Source organism: Dasypus novemcinctus, chromosome 8 (genome assembly GCF_030445035.2).
Source record: "Dasypus novemcinctus isolate mDasNov1 chromosome 8, mDasNov1.1.hap2, whole genome shotgun sequence".
Classification (NCBI taxonomy): Eukaryota; Metazoa; Chordata; class Mammalia; order Cingulata; family Dasypodidae; genus Dasypus; species Dasypus novemcinctus.
Genome location: NC_080680.1, coordinates 58,682,416 through 58,704,723, shown reverse-complemented (window position 1 = coordinate 58,704,723; position 22,308 = coordinate 58,682,416). Strand labels below are relative to the sequence as shown.

Genomic DNA, 22,308 nt, shown 5'->3' with positions numbered 1-22,308 from the left:
AATAATACACAGTATAATGTGAACTTGGTAAGGGGGCCATGGTTTTCACCTGACTGGCAAAGGGGTCTGTAACAGTTCTGATATTATTGATGAATTCCAAAAAGAAATAATGGATTATGTTTGTAAACTCATATTTTCCTCTGGGCATATTAGATTATATTGGATTCATAGGTTTCCTTGATTAAGTAATCATGTAAACTTCTTGTGTCAGTAGGGCGTTGAGTACCCGCCCCTTGGTGGGTGGGGACTCACAGATAAAAGGCATGGTAAAGGACAGAGTTAAGGGTTTTTGATGTTGAAGTTTGATGCTGAAGCCTTAAGCTGGAGCCCTGAGAAGAGAGGAACCCTGAGCCTGGAAAGAAGTAAGCCCTGGGAAGAAAGGAACCCTAAGCCCAGAGAGAAGAAGACCTTGGAAGAGAGGAACCCAGGAAGCCTGAACCCTGACAGACATCTTGCTCCAACACATGGAAAAAGACTTTGGTAAGGGAAGTAACTTATGCTTTACAGCCTAGTATCTGCAAGCTCCTATCCCAAGTAAATACCCTTTAAAAAACCAACCCATTTCTGGTATTTTTCATCAGCATCCCTTTGGCTGACTAATACAAGGTCTGTGAGGAAAAAAGGTTAAGAACCCCTGCTCTAGAGCATAGGTTACTAGGAGATAAAATGTGGCTTGAAAATAGGAGCTTATGCTTATTGTATGCAGAATTTTTAATAAGGTTTATTGTAAAAGTGAGGAGATGAATAGCATTGATGGAACTGCCAATTGAAAGATAGCTAGAGGATAATCTAGGGACTGTATAACAGTGATTTTGGTGTAGATGAAGACTGTAGTTAATAGTATAAATATAAGAATGTTCTATTACTAAGTGTTAAGAATATGGTGATACATGGGAAAGTTACAACTAATGGAACTTCTAGATGATAGTAATATTGTTATAGTTTTACAATATGGCAAAAAAGATACTATATCAATTCTAAGGGTCAACAATAAGGGGGCACAAGGGAGGATGGGATTTTCCTTTTCAAGTCATAAAAACATTCTAAAATTGATTGACATGATGTCAGCACAACTTTATGATGAAAATGAGATCCACTGAGTGTTCAATTTGAATAGATTGTACAAAGCATGGGACTGTATAACACAATGAATTCCACAGTGGAAGATGGACTGTGGTTAACAGAACAAATATGAAAATGTTCTCACGTGAACTATAACAAACATATAATATTAATATAGGGTGTTAATAATAGGGTGTGTTTGGGGAAAAGTATACCAAACATAAGATACAAACTACAGTTAGAAGTACTATTTTGACAATGCTCTTTCATCATCTGCAACAAATGTTCCACAACAAGGCAAGGTATTGGTGGTGGGATGATGTATGGCAGTCCTGTATGCTATGCATGCTTGTTTTGTAAGTTCACAACATTATCATTTATGTATGTTCATGTATGCATGATATATTTCAATAAAAATTTTTTAAATGAAAAAATAGCAAGGGGAATAGAAGTAATAGCTGTTTCCAGTGCAGTTGTCGTAGAGATCTCAGTCAATCAGTCAAACAGCTTCTCAGAAGGCTGAGAAACACAGCCTTCGGGCCACATGATCTGGCCCCTACTCATCCAGTCTCATCTCTTACACTCCTTCCTTTAATTCATTCCACTCCCATCATACTGGTCATTTTTCAATTCCTTCACCATGACATGCTTTCTCTTGTCAACCTATACTTAATCTTCATTTATTCCACTAAGATATCACTTCCTCAAATAGGCCTTTCCTAAAGCCAAGCCTAAGTTAGGTCCCCCTGTCATTTGTACTCAAAGCTCTGTGCTTCCTCTCTTTTACTTACTTTACATGGTTGTATCCTTCACTATACTTGAAGCACCATTGTGGCAGGGGTTTGTTTTGTTCTCTAATGCAATCTCATTTAAAAAGCACCATACAAAGAGTCGGGAGCTTTTGGTTCTAAGCTATTGGAGTTCTAATTAAAATTCAGGGAGCTGGACTCAGGAAGGTGTACTTTATACTACGACTGCACTGTACAGCCTCTGTCAACAACATTATAAGTCATGGCTAATGGCTGATTAAACACATACACACACACACACACACACACACACAGGCCAAATATAAAAACTGACTTGAAGGGATGAAAACCTTGTTACTAAATATTATGAACCAACTAAGATAAAGTATTTGAAAGTATATGAAAGTAACTTATCTAGCATAAGTTACTAAAATATTTTCTTAGTTTATGTATCCATACAATACTAATACTAACAAGTGATCTTCCATTCTTAAAAAAAAAAAAAAGTAATGAAAACATTTAATAAAATAGTTGAGGAAAGAATTGTAGAAGATGGCAGAGTAAGAAGCTCCAGGAATTGGTCCCTTCACCAGAGCAACAGTTAAACAGGTAGGGACTGTCTGAATCAACTATTTTGAAACTCCTGAGTCTAGCAGAACACTGTGCAGCATTCACAGAAGAGTAGGAAAAAGAGGCTAGTATATTGCAGTAAATACAAGTGAACCAGGTACAGGTCACTGTCAGCCATCCTCCAGCCCTACAGTAGGCAGCAATGAGGTCATCAGCCATAGCTCCTGATACAGCAGGCTGGTGCCAGGGTGGGCTATAAAGACCTAGTTCCCAAAGACCTGGGGGTGTATGGACTGATGGCTGATTACAGCTTTTGTTCGCTAATTCAGATCACTGAGGGCCCAACTCTGAGGGTGGCCATTATTTCAACCCACCTTGAACAAAAGCAGCAGAGGAGTCTTAAAGACAGTACTCTTCCTCAAAACTATGGGAAACAGTTAAAGGGCTGCATCTACTGGGCAAGTGTTGAATCAAGAAAATACAGGTTCAAAGAGCTATAGGAGAAGTTCCTGGTACCCTTGTTGGTCCCTCCCACCACACACCCTCACCAGTACAGTGTGGAGATGGCTGGCACTCCCTTTGTGGGTCCCTGCCTCCCTCTAGTTGGGAAAGACCTAGGAAACTCCTTTCTGGCTCACCACTCCTCTCAAAATTTGCCAACAGGCAAAAAACAGCTTGGGACAGCTAAAGTGGTATAAGGAGTCGGGCAGCTTATGACAAAGGCTTAACTGTTTCAAGTCCTGTGGTGAAGCAACCAGGAGAGGAAGAAGGTCTGTTTTCTAGGGAGTAGAGAGAACATTCAACTTCCTGTAAACAGAGGTACTCTTCAGGCCACTAGCAAGCACAAGCCCAGGACAAGATAAAGGTTCAGAAACAACAGGGAGGACCCTGCACTTTGCATTCACCTTGGGCTGACCATCTTGATAGGAGAGCTGAACTCTGAAGATGAGTACAGGCCAACACAAAGTCAAATTGTAAAGATGGTGAAAGGTGTTTTTTGCATTGGTTTGTCTATGTTTTTTGGCTCTGGCACTCAAGAATATCTCTCATATCACTAGCTAGATAGGAACTCAAGAAACAGATAGTTCAGGGACTAAATCCCAAAAATATTAACATTTAAAAATGTTAAAATATACAGTTTGCAAAATCAGATGACAAGACATATACACAAAAACCAAAAAAAACTAGGAAATGATAACCCATCCAAAGAAAGAAGATAAAAATCCAGAAAATATCAATGAAGAAGACCAGATTCTGGACATTGAAGACTTTATAAAAATGATCCTCAGTATGCTCAAGAATATAACAATGATCTTCAGTATGCTCAAGGAGATGAAAGAAAAAACAGAGAAAGAACTAAAGGATATCAGGAAAACAATGAATGAACAATATGAGAATCTCAATAAAGAGAAATGTTAAAAAGGAATCAAACAGGACTACTGGAGTTGAAGAACCACAATAAATGAAATGAAAAATTACCTGGAGGGTTTCAAAAGTAGTTTGAAATTGGCAGAAAAAACAATCAATGAACTTGAAGATAAGACCATTGAAATGGGTCAGGCTGAGAAGCATAAAGAAAAAAAGAATTAGATAAAGTGAAAATGGCCTTAAGAGGTCTGTGAGGCACAATCAAGATTACTAATATACTCATTATGGGAGTCCCAGAAGGAGAAAAGAGAGAGAAAGGGCCAGAAGGAATATTCAAAGAAATAATGACAGAAAAATTCCCAAACTTAGTGAAAGGCATGGATATGCATATCCAGGAAGCTCAGAGAACACCAAACAAGATAAACTTGAAGAAAAAATATGCCCTGTCACACATTGATCAAATTGTTGAATGCAAAGGACAAGGACAGAGTTCTAAAAACTGCAAGAGAATAGCAACGTGTTATGTACAAGAGATACCAGTTAAAGTGCTGAAACCCATGGGTGCAAAAAGTCAGTGGGATGAAAGACTTAAAGTGCTGAGAGAAAACAACTGCCCACCAAAAAATGTATATCTGGCAAGTTTTTCTTTAAAAAATAAGGGAGAGATGAAGACATTCCTACATAAACAAAGGCTGAAGGGACTCATTACCACTAGACCTGCCCTACAAGCAATGCTGAAAGGAGTACTTTAGACTGAAAGGCAAAGACACTAGACGGTGGGTCAAAATGACATAGAGAAATAAAAAACCTTGGTAAAGGTAATAATATGGGTAATTATATATACCAGTACTACTGTATTATATTTTTTGGTATGTAACTCCACTTCTTACTTCTTACAGGTGCTAAAATTCAAATGCATAAAAAGTAGTGATAAATATATGGTTTGGGACATTATTCTGTAACAGTATAAAAACAATGAGGGAATGGAAGGGTAGAGGAAGAGTGTATGTGTATGCTATTAAGTTGGTATCAAATCAAATACGATAGTTATATATTTAAGATGTTAAATTTTAACCCCATGGAAACCAAAAGGAAAATATATGAAAAATATATCCAGAAAGAAATGAGAAGGTACTCAATATAGTAAAATACAAAAAAATCAAGCAAATATGAAAGTGGGCATAATCAAAGAATTGAGGGTCAAAAAAGCTTTAAGACTTACAAAGACCAAATATCAAAATGGCAGGATAAAGTCCAATATTATTTGTATTTACTTTTCATGTAAATGGATTTAAACTCTTCAGTCAAAAGGCAGAGAAGGGTAGAACCGAAAAACTATGTCCTGTTTACAAGAGACTCACCTTAAATTCAATTACATAAGTAGTCTGAAAGTGAAAGAATGGAAAATATATACCATGCAAGTAGTAACCAAAAGAAAGCTGAGGTAACTTACTAATAGAAGATAAAATAGACTTTCACTTGAACACTGTTACAAGGGACAAAGAAGGTCATTATACACTGATAAAAGGGTCAGTTCAGCAAAAAGACATAAAATTATAAATATATGCACCTAACAGTGGAACCTCAAAATACATGAAGCAAATATTGACACATTTGAAGGGATAAATACAGTTCTATGTTCAGAGTAGGAGATTTTAATACACCACTTTCAATCATGATAGAACATGTAGGCAGAAAATCAATATGAAATACAAGATTTGAACAGTACTCTAAACCAACCAAATCTAACAGACATACATAGACCATTTCATCCAACATCAGGAGAATACACATTGTTCTCTAGTGCACAGGATGGACCATATGTTTATCCACAAAACAAGATTTGATAAAGACAAAAATATTGAAATCAGACAATTTATCTTTGCTGACCACAACGGATTGAAGTTAGAAACAAATTAGAGAGAGAGAAATGGAAAATTCACAAATATGTGAAAATTAAACAATGCACTCTTAAACAACCAATGGGTAAAAGAAGAAATCACAAGGAAAATTAGTAAATATTTTGAGGCAAATGAAAATGAAACACAACATACCAAAATGTATGGGTTGCAGCAAAGTCAGTTCTGAGAGGGAAATTTATATCCCTAAATGCTCACATTAAAAAGGAAGCAAGATCTCAAATTAGTGACCTAACCTCAAATCTGGAGGAAATAAAAGAAGAGCAAACAAAACCCAATGTGAGACAAAGGAAGGAAATTAACACTTCTGGAAAGCTTTGCTAAAAGAAGTCCAAAATAAATATAAGGACATTCCATGTGCATGGACTGGAAGTCTAAATATTGTTAAGACGTCAGTTCTACCCAAAAAAGATTCATAGATTCAATATAATCCCAATGAAAATTCCAAACAGCCTTGTTCGCAGAAATGGAAAAGCCAATCATCAAATTTATATGGGAAGGGTAAGGAGTCCCAAATAGCCAAAGCAATCTTGAAAAAGAACATACGTGGAAGACTCACACTTCCCAACCTTAAAACTTATTACAAAGCATGGTACTGGAAAAAGGATGTACATACAGAGCACTGAAATTGAACTGAGAGTTCAGAAATAAACCCTTACATTTATGGCCAACTGATTTTGACAAGAGTGCCAAGTCCACTCAACTGGGAAAGAACAGTCTCTTCAACAAATCGTGCTGGGAAAATTAAATGTCCATATGCAAAAGAATGAAGGTTGACTCCTACCTCATGCCATATATAAAAAGTAACTCAAAATGGATCAAAGACCTAAATAAAAGAAACTCCTACAAAAAAATAATAACTTAGGGAAGCATCTTCAGAACCTTGTGATAGGCACTGGTTTCTTAGACTTTACATTCAAAGCACAAGCAACAAAAGAAAAAATAAATGGGACCTCCTCAAAATTAAAAACTTTCGTGCATCAACAGACTTCATCATGAAAGTAAAATAGCAACCTATATCATAGAAGAAAATATTTGGTAACCACATATACAATAAGATGCTTAATATACAGAATATATAAAGTAATCCTACAACTCAACAAAAAAAGTCAGCCAAACCAATGAAAATATAGGAAAAACCCTTGAATAAGCATTTCTCAAAAAAAAAAGATATACCAATGGCCAAAAAGCACATGAAAAGATGGGTACCATCATTAGCCATTAGGGAAATGCAAATCAAAACCACAATAAGATACCATTTCACATTGTCTAGAATAGCTGCTATTTAAAAAATAGAAAATTACAAATGTTAGAGAGGATGTGGAGAAAGAGGAACACTCATTCATTGCTAGAAGGAATATAAAATGGTATAGCTGCTGTGGAAGACAATCTGACATTCCTCAGAAAGTTAATATAGAAATGCCATATGATCCCACAATCCCACTTCTAGGAGTAAACTGAAAAGAACTGAAAGCACGGACTTGAACAGATATTTGCACACTACTTTTCACAGTAGCATTATTCAGTATTGTCAGCAACCTTAAATGGCCATCAACTGATGAATGGATAAACAAAATGTGGTAAATAAACACAACGGAATATTATCAATCTGTAAAAATGAATAAATCCTGAGACATGCGACAACATGAATGAACCTTGAAGGTATTTGTTCAGTGAAATAAGCCAGACACCAAAGGACAAATATTGTATTATCTCACTGTGTAAGTCAGGGTTCTCTAGGGAAACAATGAACAGGAGATATCTGTCAATTGTATAAAGTTTCATAAGAGTCTCTCACATGACTACAGGGATGCACAAGTCCAGGTTCCACAGGCAGGTTGCAAACCAGGGGCTCTGATGAAAGTCCAATGAAGGTCCTTGATGAGTTTCTGGGAGATGCTGGCTGTCCAAAGATGAGCTCGGAAATTCTCTCTGAATGCTTAAATTCCTTCCCCTTTTAAGGCATTCAACTGATGAATAAAGCATCACTCATTGCTGACAGCAATCTCCCTGACTGATGTAGATTTAATCAGCTATCTATGCAGTAAACTTACTAGTGACTAAAGCTCACAAATGTCCTTGTATTACAATTAGCCCAGTGCTTGCTTGACCAAACAACTGGGTTCGATTACCTGGCTGAGTTGATACATTAGCCTAACCATCACACTCACTAACACGAAATAATTAGAATAAGCAAATTCATAGAGTTAGGAACTAGAATATAGGTTACCAGGGGTCAGAGTGGAGCTAGAGAATGGGGAATTAATGCTCAAATTGTTCAGAGTTTCCATTTGGGATGATAGAAAACGTTTGGTCATGAATGGTGGTAAAGATAGTATAACACGGTGAACATAATAGCACTGTATATATGTTACTAGAATAACAAAAAATTAAAAATCCATAGGAGCGAACAAGACAAACAGAAACCCTAAAGTTAGCCATGAACAATATAATTATAGTACAGTTATAAAAATATTCTTTCATCAAATGTAATAAATGTACCGCACTAATGCAAGGTGTCAATAATAGGCTGGTATATGGGAACATATTTTACACATGATTGTTCTGTTAACTTATAACTTCTCTAATAAAAAAAAGAGGTAATATTATTTGAGAACTTAAGAGAAAAGAACTTCCTATATTTTTAGGTATTCTTATACCTAAACCTTTATTATATCACTTAACAGCTATCGAATTTGCGATTATCAAAAGCCACAATATTTTTCCTGCAGACATACAAACAAGAATGCTCTGCTGATTTGTAATTTTTTACTTTGTCGTAAGTTAAATACTATAGAATTAAAAACACACCACTTGGGAAAGGACATTGCTCAAGCAGTTGAGCACCCACCTCCCACATGGGAAGTCCCAGGTTCAGTTCCTGGTGCATCCTAAGGCAAATCAGAGCAGACAATGAGCAAAAACAAGTAAACAGACAAGAGAGCCATTTTGGGGACAGGCAGAGAATTCAAGTGTAGGATAAATAAATATGCAATTACATAAAAATTTTTAAAAAACACTTAAACACACAATGGAAATGAGGCAAATCAACAGTATATCTTGCAGGATCATAACTCCCAGCAAAGTATTTGGGTTTGGCATTCTATACTTCACAAATTAAAATATCATATATTTTTCCATAGCTGAGGGTGTTCCAGCCTCCAAATACGAACAAGTAATTGGATATGACTGCTGTCCTATACTTTCCTGGGCTGAATGGGCATCAAAAGCTCTTTACTAAAGTCCTTTCTGATTTCTATAACTCTGGATAAAAGCTGTAGAGCAGCCCTAAGTTAATGGGCCAAAGAACAGATTCTAAAAATGCTAAAATTCTGACAAGTATTCAACAGATGAGAAATCTTAGAACTTTGGCAATATTATTGTCCATTGCCAAACAAAAAATGAAAATGTCATTAAAATGGGATAAAGTTTTTAAAGATAAATTATTCATGTCTCCAATATGATCAATCTCTTTTCATGTACTACAACACCATGAGAACATTTTGATTAATAATAATTATTATTTATTCTTAGCTAGTTAAATGGCTGGATAAGATAGTAGTGAGGTAGTATTGCACATCCCAACAATGAGCCCTTGACACTATTGACTATGCTTGTGAGCCTGTACACCTGAAATAAGAAAAAGGCCTAGAGCTGCAGGGTGCCTAAGAGTTACCTCCTGAGAGCCTCTGTGTTGTTCAAATGTGGCCAGTCTCGAAGCCAAACTCAGCATGTAAATGCATTGCCTTCCCCCCAGCGTGGGACATGACTCCCGGGGATGAGCCTCCCTGGCGCCAAGGGATTACTACCAAGTACCAGCTGATGATGTAAGTAGAAAATGACCTTGAATAAAAGGGTCAACTCGGACCAGCAGAATATCTCAGTCTACATATAATACCAGGAGTTAAAAATGCTTTTTGTCCCGAATCAAGGGGGAAATGGAAAGGACAAATGCATTTATATGGCTATGAGTCTCCAAAAAGAGTCAGGAGGTTATCAGAGGGGTTGCCCTTATGCACACCTCAGCAGAGTCCCAGAGACAGATAAAGTAGATACAACCCCAGGTATTGGTTCTTCTGAGGGCTACAGAGACCCACAGGTTCTATGGTTGTGGCAGATGGAGTTCAGTGCCATGTCATTTGGCCCTTCTTTGGAGTTTGTGTTTCTGTGTGATGGAGCTGGACTCAGATATGATCTTTTTTCACAGGCCTCTCCTGTTACTTTTACCAGAACTGTAGTTGGTGCCGGGGTTTAATATATACCCAGGGGATCTGAATCTCTGGACTAACTATGTGATAGCCAGGCCCTGAGCCTCAACAGACTTCAGCTCCTACACTCTGGTTTGTCGGACTTACCCCACTCAGCTAACATGGAGGTGAAGAAGGTCAACCACCACACCATGGAGCCAAGAGTGTCTACAACTGAAAGCAGGAGAATTGCATCCATCATCCATGTGGAATCTAAGCCCCCTCTTCTTACAGATGTGGACTGGACACAACCATTCCAAGGTCCACAGGATGGAGGAATAGAATATGGATGAGAGTGGACTTACTGATATTCTATTCATGAACTATTGTGATTAGTAATCGATGAAAATGTGGCATTGGTATGGAGAAAGCGGTCATGGTGGCTGCTGGGTGTGGGGAATGGGAGGAAGAGATGAGATGTGGAGGCGTTTTCGGGACTCGGAGTTGTCCTGGGTGATACTGCAGGGACAGTTACCGGACATTGTATGTCCTTCCATGGCCCACTGGATGGAACATGGGAGAGTGTGGGCTATGATGTGGACCATTGACCATGAGGTGCAGTGGCGCTCTGAGATGTATTCACCAAATGCAATGAATGTCTCATGATGATGGAGGAGATTGTTGCTATGGGGGAGGAGTGGGGTGAAGGGAGTGGGGGGTATATGGGGACCTAATATTTTTTTAATGTAATATTAAAAAAATAAATAAAGACAAAAAAAAATACTAACCCCCCTCCAAAAAAAAGTATTACATATATACTGAGTGCCCTCAATTTATTAACTGATAAAAACAAGAAACATTAACACTAATTTATTAATTAGTATTAATTATTATTAGTAAAACACTGGTTTAAGAGTTGTTTTAGCTCTCTTGACTACATACAAAAGGATTTCTTAAAGCCATATGTATAGCTTAACCATAAGAATTTTATATAACTATGAGGAACTCTTTTTATGTGTAAGAAAATGAATTAACATTTACTGAGTACCTACTAATATGCCAGACACTGTGCTATACATGTATTTGCTTAATCTTCACAACTCTACATATTACAAATATGGATATTGATGCTTAGAGTGTTTTTATAGCTAATAAATAACAGAGCCAGAGTAGACACCTAAACATGCCTCATTCTAAAGCCTTATATTAAGGAGCCTGTGAAAGGGAAGCCATGTCAGGTTGGACATGAGTTGGAGGAAAGGGTTAGTTAATCTGAGGAGCCAGAGAATTTTGAGAGAGGCAAAAATAACAAAAACTAGAGATATAAAATGAGAATATCAAGAAGAAAAGTGTTAGAGAGAGACTCAAACCAGATTAAAGAGTGAAAAGAAGATTTGGATGGTGAAAGAATACATTGGGAACATAAAAAGGTGAGGTTTGGAATAGCTGTTACAAACAGTCTTGGGATCGAATAGGTACAGATTATTTGGGTGAGTGAAGTGGTTTAAATTGAAAGGGGGAATGTAGCTGAAATAATATGGTTTCTATTATACAAAACTCATATACTTTCACTCATTAAACATATACTAAATCCATAGGCCTATCCACTTCCATAAGCAAAAACAATAGGAATTCTCTCTGACACAACCATCTTTCTTGTTTTTCATATTCAATTGGTTCTTCACACTGAAGCCAAAGCGATCTTTTCAAAAACTGCAATTCTGAGCAGGTAAGCATTCTTTAAAAAATTCTTCAATGACTTTTCCATTGCTCTTAGGACAAAAACAACAAAGTCTGACTTCTGTCCACTTATGCAAAACATTCTTATCTTGCCTTTGCTCTCTTTGTTGCAGTTGCCCTGGTCCTCAGTTTCTTCTTTTCATCTCAGAGTCTTTAAGGATGTTTTTAACCCCCTTCCTCATGATCTGGACCACTATGTTCAAGAAATACTAGATTAATAGCTTAAAAAATGAACAATAATACAAAAAAGGCAAAGCACATATAAGTAGAGGCCAGAGAGCCAGCAAAGAAAAGATGAGCTAACATGTAAAATAAAGGAAATGAGGGTTTTTAAGATGAAAGGACAATTCCCATGTCCCCAAATGCCCCCCTATTACACCTGGTTTTCCCTCTCTCTCCCCTCAGAACCTCCAGTGGCCACTGCCTCCACATCAATGATAAAAGTTCTTCCATTGTTAGAATCACAGTAAGTCTACAATAGAATACCAGTAAGTCTACTCTAGTCCATTGTTTATTCCCCAATTCTGAGGATTCTGGGATGGTGATGCCAACTCTACCTCTTATTGAGAGGGGATCTCGTCATAACTTACAAAACTGTGTGGGATAGAGTGTAAACTACAATGTAAACTATAATCCACGCTTAGTCACTAAAGAAGGATGTTGTTAATATGGGGAACAGTGGAAGGGGTAGGGAGCAAGGTATATGGGAATCTCCTATATATTTATGTAACATTTATATAATCTAAGTATCTTTAAAATATTAAAAAGTATATTTTAAAAGAAGATAAAAGGAATTGCTAAAAGCCTTATATGTTCAGAAAGGTTTAAAGGGATGAGAAGGAACTAATGGATGGGGTAAGCAAAAAGTTATTTTTACCTTTGAGAATATAGTTTTAGCATAATGAGAGACTCAAACCAGATAGTAATAAGCTCAAGAGTAATCGGAGGTGAGTGTATACAAGCAGCAAGTACAGACTATTTTTTAAGAATCTGTCAGTGAAAGGAGGAGAAGACAACCTGTGGAGAGGACAGAGAGCTCAGTGATTGGAATGTACTGATGATAATTATAGAGGAGGACTTGCATGCTCAAGTCTAAAATAAGAAACAGAACAAAACGGCAGGTTTGTAGCTAAAGATGTTAGGTTAGTAAATAATCTTTCCCTGTGGTGCAATCCAACTACTGTATATCAAGGTACGGGTAACATGAATAATAGCTTTTTTTGACTACTTAAATGTGAGGCAAAGTCCCAAGTACTTTAACACTTCTCACTAGACCTCCCAACATCCTTATTAGGTATGTAATATCATTTCCCCCATTTTACAGATTAAAAACCTGAGATCCAAGCCAGACAGTCAGCAATTGAGAGAAATGGAAACTGCATCCAAATCTATCTATAACTTATATAACCCACACTACAAAATGGTTAACTCAATACCCATTCCTAACTCCCTTCTCCCTTTACTCATTATAACAACAGTGGCCACATGACCCATTTCTAGATAATGGGATATAAATGGAAGTTTATTTGGAGATTCCTTGGAAGGCTTTTCCATATATACAGAAAAACAGATATTGCTGGGGTCAATCCATCCTGCTGACTTGAATGTGACTGCAAATCCTAGAGCTAGGCTGCTATCTTTACAACAGTGAGGGAGAGGCAAGGCAATTACAGATCTGTTGAGACACTAAATTAATGACAAGAGACACCTTGCTATACTTCTTGCTATAAGAGGGAAAAAACCTCTATTTTAAAAATCATGTTACTCAGATTTTCTGTTACTAACACTTGATAGATTCTTAAGGTATACAATTCCAAACCCAAGCTCTTATTCATCAAACTGTATTGCCTTTCACCTATAAAATATAGAGACTTATGTCTGAATCTTCTACCTCTCCAGAGAGTCTTTAAGATTTTCAAATTAGAAAATGTGTAAACAAATATCTTGAAAAATAAAAATTATTGCACAAATTTATAACTGTTTTAAAAATAGTGATTTTCAACTAAGGGAAAGAGACAAGAGAGTACACAAGACATATAGAGATATGGGAGTAGACATCATTCTCCTAGGAGGACACATTAGAATCACTTGGGGAATTTTGACACTCACTGCCATAGTGAACCATCTTTTACAATGAGTTGATGAACACATACTGCAGATATATTCAGAAGAGAAAAAAAAGGTTGAGAAGTAGAGTTATTATGATAGTGAGTTATATTAAAAATAACTCAATTAAGGTACTAGTTGCCAAATAATTGGTAAAAAACATTTTGAACCTCCCATGAGGACTCATTTTATCAAGTTTGGCCTTTCCATAAATACATTTTCACATGAATCACAGAAATAAACAATAAACAATAGTTAAATCCAACAAAGCTGATAGATTACATGGATTATGAATATTACATAAATAGCATAATGTAATATTAACTAATGGGATAGTGAGTTCACAGGAAGAAAGTTGAATATGTTCCAGAATAAGGCTAGAATAAATTTCAAATACTTTCTCAAATTTAAAGAAAATCTTCTCATTTTAATCCCATATGGAGATCAGATTCACTACTCTCTCATTAAGAAGTAAAGAAAGTCTTTTAAAAAGTTAAACTCAACTGAACTAACATCTCAGATACCAAATGAATGACTTTATATATATATTGGATAAATGACTAGTATTTTTTCATTTAATAAACATTTGTTGAGTATCTATATGCCAGGCACTGTTGTATACACTAGTATATAAGAGTGAACAAGAAACTCAAATTGTTATCTTTATGGAGCTTATATTCTACTAGGAGTAGAGAGGAGACAGATAAGTAAATAAATAAAATATACCATATGTCAGTCGATGATAAGTACTATAGTGAAAAAATAAATAAAGCCACAAAGATGGACAGTTATAGAAAATATGTGGCAGGAAAGAGAATTTGTGAGCATGTGGGGCAGGGTGGAGTGTGGTAGAGGGGAGAGTTACAATTTTAAATATCATGGTCAGAAAAGGCTTCACAGAGTTTCTGACATTTGAGCTAGGACCTGAAGGAGCTGATGAACTAAACCAAAGGTATGCATCTATTTGCTTTAACACAATCATGGGCTAAAATTTTAAGACATAAAGTGAGTTCTGAAACTGAATTTTAATCATACAGATGAATCACAACATGCATCTTTAGCCAGGCATGTATTATGGATAAGTCTATTTTTCTACAGAGAATAATCACATGTTCTAATTACCATTTTGGTTAAACGCATAATTAATAATATTCTGTCTTAATGGGACACACTGAATCTTCAGACAGTTGTAAGCTTTAAGTATGCATACTGCCAAATCCAACTGTCAGCTGCACTGCCAAACACAAAGAAATCTTGATGTAGTGTCTTAGCATTGATAACAATACGCATCTTTATACATGATACAATGAAAAAATTAATTGCTTTGCTTCCTTCAAAAATTTCTCCACACTAATAATTTTATGTCACTTGATTGATCATTTAACCTAAATTGTATATACTGGCCAGTGATCTTTATTAACAATAAAAGCATGAATGTAAATGTGATCCAAAAATCCAAAGAAGGATTGTAGGATAAGGACTTACTGATTGTAAACTTTCATTTTCACGTAAGCAAGCTGTGTGAAGTTCTGATTTCAAGGTTGCAATGTGACTTCGATGAGACGTCATTTCTTTCTCTAATGCAGCAATTCTAGAACTTGCAAGCTGGTAGACATCCATGAAACTTTTAATCATGGCCTTAAGAAATAAAAAATTATGTCACATACAATTCAAATAAAGCATATAATCATAATTTGAAAGCAAAATCATTAAAATTTTCATCTTTCTTTAAAATAATAAAGCTGGACCTCAAATTTTATACTGTGAACAGTGACTGTTTTAAGAAAGTTTTAGAGGAAGTAATTGAAACCTCTTTTCTAGACTATATATTTAAATAAGATATATTTAGATTCATTGTGCTTAAATTTAGTTTGCAGTTTTAAAGAGGGCACACTTATTTTCTTTACTGAAGTTAAAATTCAAGTTATAATTTGACCTAAATTTCTTTCCTAAGAGATACACAACAGATGAATATATAACAAAATATTTCAAAATAAGCTGAGGTAGTAAATGTTTCAATTCACCAAAAAACAAGTTTTGACCCATAGGAGGTAAAACAATCTTATGAATTTTTACCAATAAGTAACATCATTTTTTGTTTTATTTTTCTTTTGTAGTAATGTGATTTTGATAATGTAAGAAAAGCATAATTATATTCATTCACATAATACAAGAATGCCCTCACCTTATACATAATAAAATAACACACGAGGGAAGTGGACTTGGCCCAATGGATAGCACATCCATCTACCACATGGGAGGTCCGTGGCCTCCTTGACCCATGTGGAGCTGGTCCATGAGCAGTGCTGATGCGAGCAAGGAGTGCTGTGCCACGCAGGGGTGCCCCCCATGTAGGGGAGCCCCATGTGCAAGGAGTGTGCCTCGTAAAGAGAGCCGCCCAGCGCGAAAGAAAGTTCAGCCTGCCCAGGAATGGTGCCACACACACGGAGAGCTGACACAGCAAGATGACGCAACAAAAAGAGGCACAGACTCCCATGCCGCTGACAACAACAGAAGCGGACAAAGAACACACAGCAAATGGACACAGAGTACAGTCAACTGGGGCGGGGGGGAGCAGGGGAAGGGGAGAGAAATAAATAAAATTAAATTTTAAAAAGTAACACAAGAAAATGCTGAAAACTTTTTATCTACTGTAAACAAATAGTATAACATTTCGGGAATTGTTGGAACATCCTTATTAAAGTTTAATCATATTTTATAGAATTTTTTTCTGAAGCAATTTGTAGTGAATTTTAAATACAATGTTACTACTCTAGCATTTTTTAAAAAGACTTTCAAAATAGCTCTAATTTGGCAAAATGATACCAAACTTTTCAAAAACACTCTGCAAAATAATTTTATATTATTTGCAAGAAAAAATGTTCCAGTCACAGCTACAATTGAGTACCATCTGATAATTTCCAAATTGAATTCAATCTGAAGGATATGATTTTGGAAAGCTTTGGGAAACTAGATATTTGAACAATTGTGAATGTGTGTGATGTAATAATTTGATGAATGCATGTGATGTAATAATTTGATGAACAATTGTGCATGCATGTGATGAATAAAATGAGTAAGAAACATTGTAAATACAATGTCTGGGGAATAAAAATAGATTAGTTATTTGTAAGTAAGAGCAAAAAAACTTCATACATTTACCTAATACATCCCTATTTGTTTTCAGAAATCCAGCTCAGATACTACATTGCTCAAGAATCCTCTTTTCAGCCCAAAGGTACTATTAATGTCTACCCTGGAGAAGGTAGCAGCAGTGGGTCCCTTATGCCTGCTTCCACTATTGTATTTATTGCTTTAGTAGATATTTATTAGTTTACATGTTTGTCTTCTTTAGTACACTGAGTAGCTCCTTAAGGCCAGTTACTATATCTTATACATCTTTCATTCTTTAGGGATGATGGTGGCCCAAATGAATACTGACTGACTGACTGAATTAATGTCTGATGAAATAATAGAATGAAAAATTAGAAAAGACCAAAATTGCAAATTGAAACCATAGATATATTTATGGGCATATAATACCTTAGAGGAAAGGATGAAGCTAGTTGGAAAAATAAAATCTTAACAATCTAGTGAATAACTTATCAATCATGCTTTGTTCAAATTGGAAAAGTAGCAGACAGCTATGAGGTCTAAAAGGCTAAAGTAAACAAAAGTAAATTCTATTAGCCAACAATAAATAAGGAAGGTACCATCTCAGTTCGAAAGCTGTCACTCCTGACAAGAAAAAAAAGCTAAAAAACTGAAAATCAACAACTTTTCATAGATTCATCAGAGAATTGAGATTGCAGGGAAACCCACTGCCTTGAAAAATGGAGACACAAGCAGTTACAGAGAATTTCAGTTCATCAGGAGAAGGTAGAAATATTTAAACAGCAATTGACTATTTGCTGGAGACTGAACTGGACTAGCTTGAGAGATCAAAAAATCTAGAGATCTAGTCTTAGGGAAGTCCCCACTCTTCTGCCAGTTTCACCTCCAGGAGCCCCACCAGTTTCTTACTTTGTAAACTGGAAATAAATCCTTTCATGCTTCCCACCGAAGCAGAGGAAAATGAAAAAGTGACTACTTTGAAATAGGCCCAGAGCATTTTGTTTGCCTTGACAAAGGACTTCTTTTAAAAGAAACTATTTTATCAAAGACTAACCAATATGGGAGAATGCCTTTAATGGGCTCATTATTAGACCGGACACAAGTGGGGAAAGAATAGATGACCTTAAAGCTATGCCGAAGAAATTTCCCTAACTTAAAAACAAAGAGGATAAAAGATGAAAAAATGAAACAATATGTTCAAGAATCTGGGAAATTACAAAAAGTGTAAAATACATGTAATTGAGAGTACCAGAAGGAGAAAAAAGACAGAAAGGTACAGAGGAAATATTTGAAGCAATAATGGCTGAGAATTTTTAAAAATTATGACAGAAACTAAATGACAAATTCAAGAAGCTCAGAAAATATCAAGCAGGGTAAATAAGAAAAAACCTGTAACTAGGAATATCATACTCAAAATGCAGAAAATCAAAGAGAAAGAGAAATCTTTAAAGAAGCCAGAAGGATTAAAAAACACCTTTCCTACTGAGGAACAAGGATAAGAATTACAATGAACTTATCTTCAAGAAGATAAGAAGAGAATAAAGCAAAAATACCTAAAGTGTTAAAGGGGGGAAAAAACCCACCAAACTAGAATTCTGCATCCAGCAAAATTCTCCTTCAAAAGTGAAGGAGAGCTTCCCCTTAGGGCTGGTGGCCTGGCTGCAGCAATCCCTGAAATCTTTGTTGTACTGCAGTGTTCCCAAACCCTGAGTGGGCTGTTTCGGGGGCTTGCAGGGCAGGAGGTGTCTGGATGTCGATTTGGTGAGACAGTGACAGAAAAGATTCTTGTGTGAGGTGGAATTTTGGGTTTCTGACATGGAGGTCAGAAGTTGTGGGTGGGACTCCTCCCCCTAGGGCTGGTGGCCCGGCCGCTGTGCTCCCTGAAAGCTTTGTTGTGTTGCCATGTTCCCAAACCCCGTATTAACCGGATGCATGGTTCCCAGGTCTGTATCCCCTAAACTCAAGTAGTCCATGCTTCAGAGACTCGCACACCTTGAGTCTGCAATATCACAGACTTCCCAATTCTGATTCCACCATGCCCTGAGGTCCGTCTAAGGTCCTTGATTACCCTAGCCCTCCGTGTTTTTCGTTGTTGTTTTTTTTTTCTTCTTCAGCTTGGAGGAGTATACTAGCTGAATTGGGGAGAGTCTGGGAAGAAAGGAGAGGCAAATCTGCTGAGGAAGCCCAATTTACCTAAACGTCCTGGGATAGGAAACTTGGTCTGGGAGAAGGTGGAGTCAGAAAATCAATTAGACCTCCCCTAGCACACCTAAGGGAGGGACCGTAGGACATGCTATCCAAGCTTGCAAGAGCATATTTGGGGTTTCTGGTGAGGTGTTCGTGCTCTCACACTGGAAATAAAGAGTCATAGTCTTCTGTGTTGAGTTGGTTCAACAAGGACCCACTTGAATCTCCTACTGGACCACTCAGGCAGCTTTCCTGCTGCCCTGGGAGAGAGAGAAGTGAGGAAAGGAGAAAAGGGGAAGGTCAGATCCCTAAGTGTATTATTTAACTGCAAAGAGGATTCCCAGCTTAAAATGTTGGTTGGTTGGTTGGTTGATTGGTTGGTTGGTTATTTATTTATTTATTTGTTTATTTATTTACTTATTTATTTATTTATTTATTGTCTTGGATGCTAATATTGCATTGTCGCCTGGTCTTTTCCTTTTCTCCCATTTTATCCCTCAAGGTCCTTTTCCATTTATTTAGTTTTTTTCTCTTTTTCTTTTTCTTGCTTGTTCCCCCCTTTTTCTTCCCCCCCCCTTTTTTCTCTTCTCTTTTTTTTCCTTTTCTCTCTTTTTCTTCTTATTCTCTTTTTTTTTATACAATAGGTGCTGCAGGGAGCACTTCACACTTGCTGTGTTTCCTCATCCTCCATTTTCTCTTTTCTGCGTGTATTGATTCTGGCCACCTACACTATCCCCACTCCCCCACATCTTTCTATCCTCCATCATCTACTGTTTCTCTTACATTCCGCCTCCCTTTCTTTAGCCCCCAAATTGCCTGAATTTTTATTTCTAATACCTTTGATCTGTTTTCTGTCTTTTATCCATTCTTGATATTATTGTCTTTTTTTTCTTTCCATCTCTCATGAAAACACTGGTCTTTTAATTTATACTATATTCCTCCCCATAGTCAGTTGACTATCTCATTATAGGTACTCTACTTACTGCTATAACTCTACACAACTTGCATGAGTCTAACATCCATTCTCCTAGATCTCACATTGTTGCTCTGTTAACATTTATTACCAATACTACTTTATACATTTTCTTTTCTTACTCATTGTGCTTTCCCTGGCCCTAACATTTTCCTTCAAAGTGAACTTAGCCAGCAACAAGAAAATAGAGTAAGAAGAACAAAGTGACAAAGAGAAGACATATGAACAACAACTAATTAATCCCAAGACTTGACAAAGAAGCTAAGGAACTGATTAAACCCGTCAAGAAAAAATGATGACGAGACAGCAACAAAAAACTACAAACCAAACCAATAATCAAGAAAACACGGCCAAATCCAATGAACAAACTAAAAACCAGGAAGAGGAGCAGAACACTGGACAAGTAATTAAAGATCTCAAAACACACATTAGAGGGAAGTGGACTTGGCCCAGTGGTTAGGGCATCTGTATACCACATGGGAGGTCTACGGTTCAAACCCCGGGCCTCCTTGACCTGTGTGCAGCTGGCCCACACGCAGTGCTGATGCGCTCAAAGTGTGCCCTGCCACACAGGGGTGTCCCCGCGTAGAGGAGCCCCACGTGCAAGGAGTGCACCCCGTAATGAGAGCCGCCCAGCGTGAAAGAAAGTGCAGCCTGCCCAGGAATGGCACCGCACACATGGAGAGCTGACACAAGAAGATGACTGAATAAAAAGAAACACAGATTCCCGTATCTCTGACAACAACAGAAGCAGACAAAGAAAGAACATGCAGCAAATAGACACAGAGAACAGACAACTGGGGCAGGGGGAAGGGGAGAGAAATAAATAAATAAATCTTAAAAAAAAACATATTAGAGACCAACTTAATGAAGTAAAGGAAGAAATTAACAATATGAAAAAAACACTTGGAGAGAATACAAAAGAAATTGCAGTCATACACAAAAAGATAACAGATATGATAGTGATGAACACCACAGTTCCAGAAACCAAAACTACACTCTCAGCAAATAGAAGCAGATTAGAAGAGGCAGAGGAGAGAATTAGTGATGTGGAAGACAGTACATCTGAAATCAAACAGATGGTAGAACTGATACATAAAAAGGTAGAAAAAATCCAGCTGGGACTTAGGGACCTGAATGACAATGCAAAACACACAAACAAATGTATTATAGGCATCCCAGAAGGAGAAGAGAAGGGAAAGGGGACAGAAGGAGTGTTGCAGGAAATAATGGCTGAAAACTTCCCAAATCTACTGAGGGAGATGGATGTACATGTCCAGGAAGCACAACGCACCCCAAACACCATAAATCCCAACAGGCCTACCCCAAGACATATACTTGCCAAATTATCCAATGCTCAAGACAAAGAGAAAATTCTAAAAGCAGCAAGAGAAAAGAGAACCATCACATACAAGGGAGGCTCCATAAGATTAAGTGCTGATTTCTCATCTGAAACCATGGAGTCAAGAAGGCAGTGGTATGATATAGGCAAGGTACTAAAAGAAAATAATTTCCAACCAAAGATACTCTACCCAGCTAAGCTAGCATTCAAAAATGATGGAGAGTTCAAAATATTCACAGATAAACAGAAATTATAAAAGTATGCCAACAAGAACCCTGCCCTTCAAGAAATACTAAAGGCAGTTCTGCAGGAAGAAAGAAAAAAACAGGAGGGGCAGAGTTGGAGGAGAGTGTAAGAGCAACAAAAAAGACAAAAAGAGAAGGGAAAAAACAAACAAAATATGACAAACATAAGTCCAAACAAAATATGGCTAACATAAAGAATTCCTTGAAAGTAATAACACTGAATGTCAATGGATTAAACTCACCTGTTAGAAGATTCAGACTGGAAGACTGGATAAGGAAATATGACCCATCTACATGTTGTCTACAAGAAACACATCTTAGACCCAGGGACTTAAGGAGGTTGAAAGTGAATGGCTGGAAAACAATCTTACAAGGAAACAATAACCAAAAAAAGGCAGGAGTAGCTATATTAAAATCAGACAAAATAGACTTTAGATGCAAAACAATTGTGAGAGACAAAGATGGATACTACATATTAGTGAAAGGGATAATCTTTCAAGAAGAACAAACAATCATAAATATGCTCCTAACAAGGGTGCCTCAAAATACGTGAGGCAAACACTGGAAAAACTAAGTGAAAGAACAGATGCCTCTACAATTATAGTGGGGACTTTAATACACCACTATCAACTTTGGACAGAACATCTCAAAAGAGAATCAATAAAAGAAACAAAAACTTTCAACAGTGTATTAGTGGAGCTGGACCTAATTGTCATATACAGATAATTACACCCGAATACAGCAGG

The 22,308-nt window shown here is 36.8% G+C and overlaps 1 protein-coding gene across 4 annotated transcripts in view; it reads right to left on the bottom strand.

The window, feature by feature from the left end:
- The window catches only part of CCDC171 (coiled-coil domain containing 171), a 549,802-nt gene that overhangs the window by 75,133 nt on the left and 452,361 nt on the right, over positions 1-22,308 (bottom strand). For all 4 annotated transcript variants that reach the window (XM_058301890.2, XM_058301891.2, XM_071216743.1 and 1 more), the window contains one exon: positions 15,187-15,339. In XM_058301890.2, the coding sequence (XP_058157873.1) occupies positions 15,187-15,339 (153 nt within the window). The remainder of the gene's footprint in view (positions 1-15,186; positions 15,340-22,308) is intronic.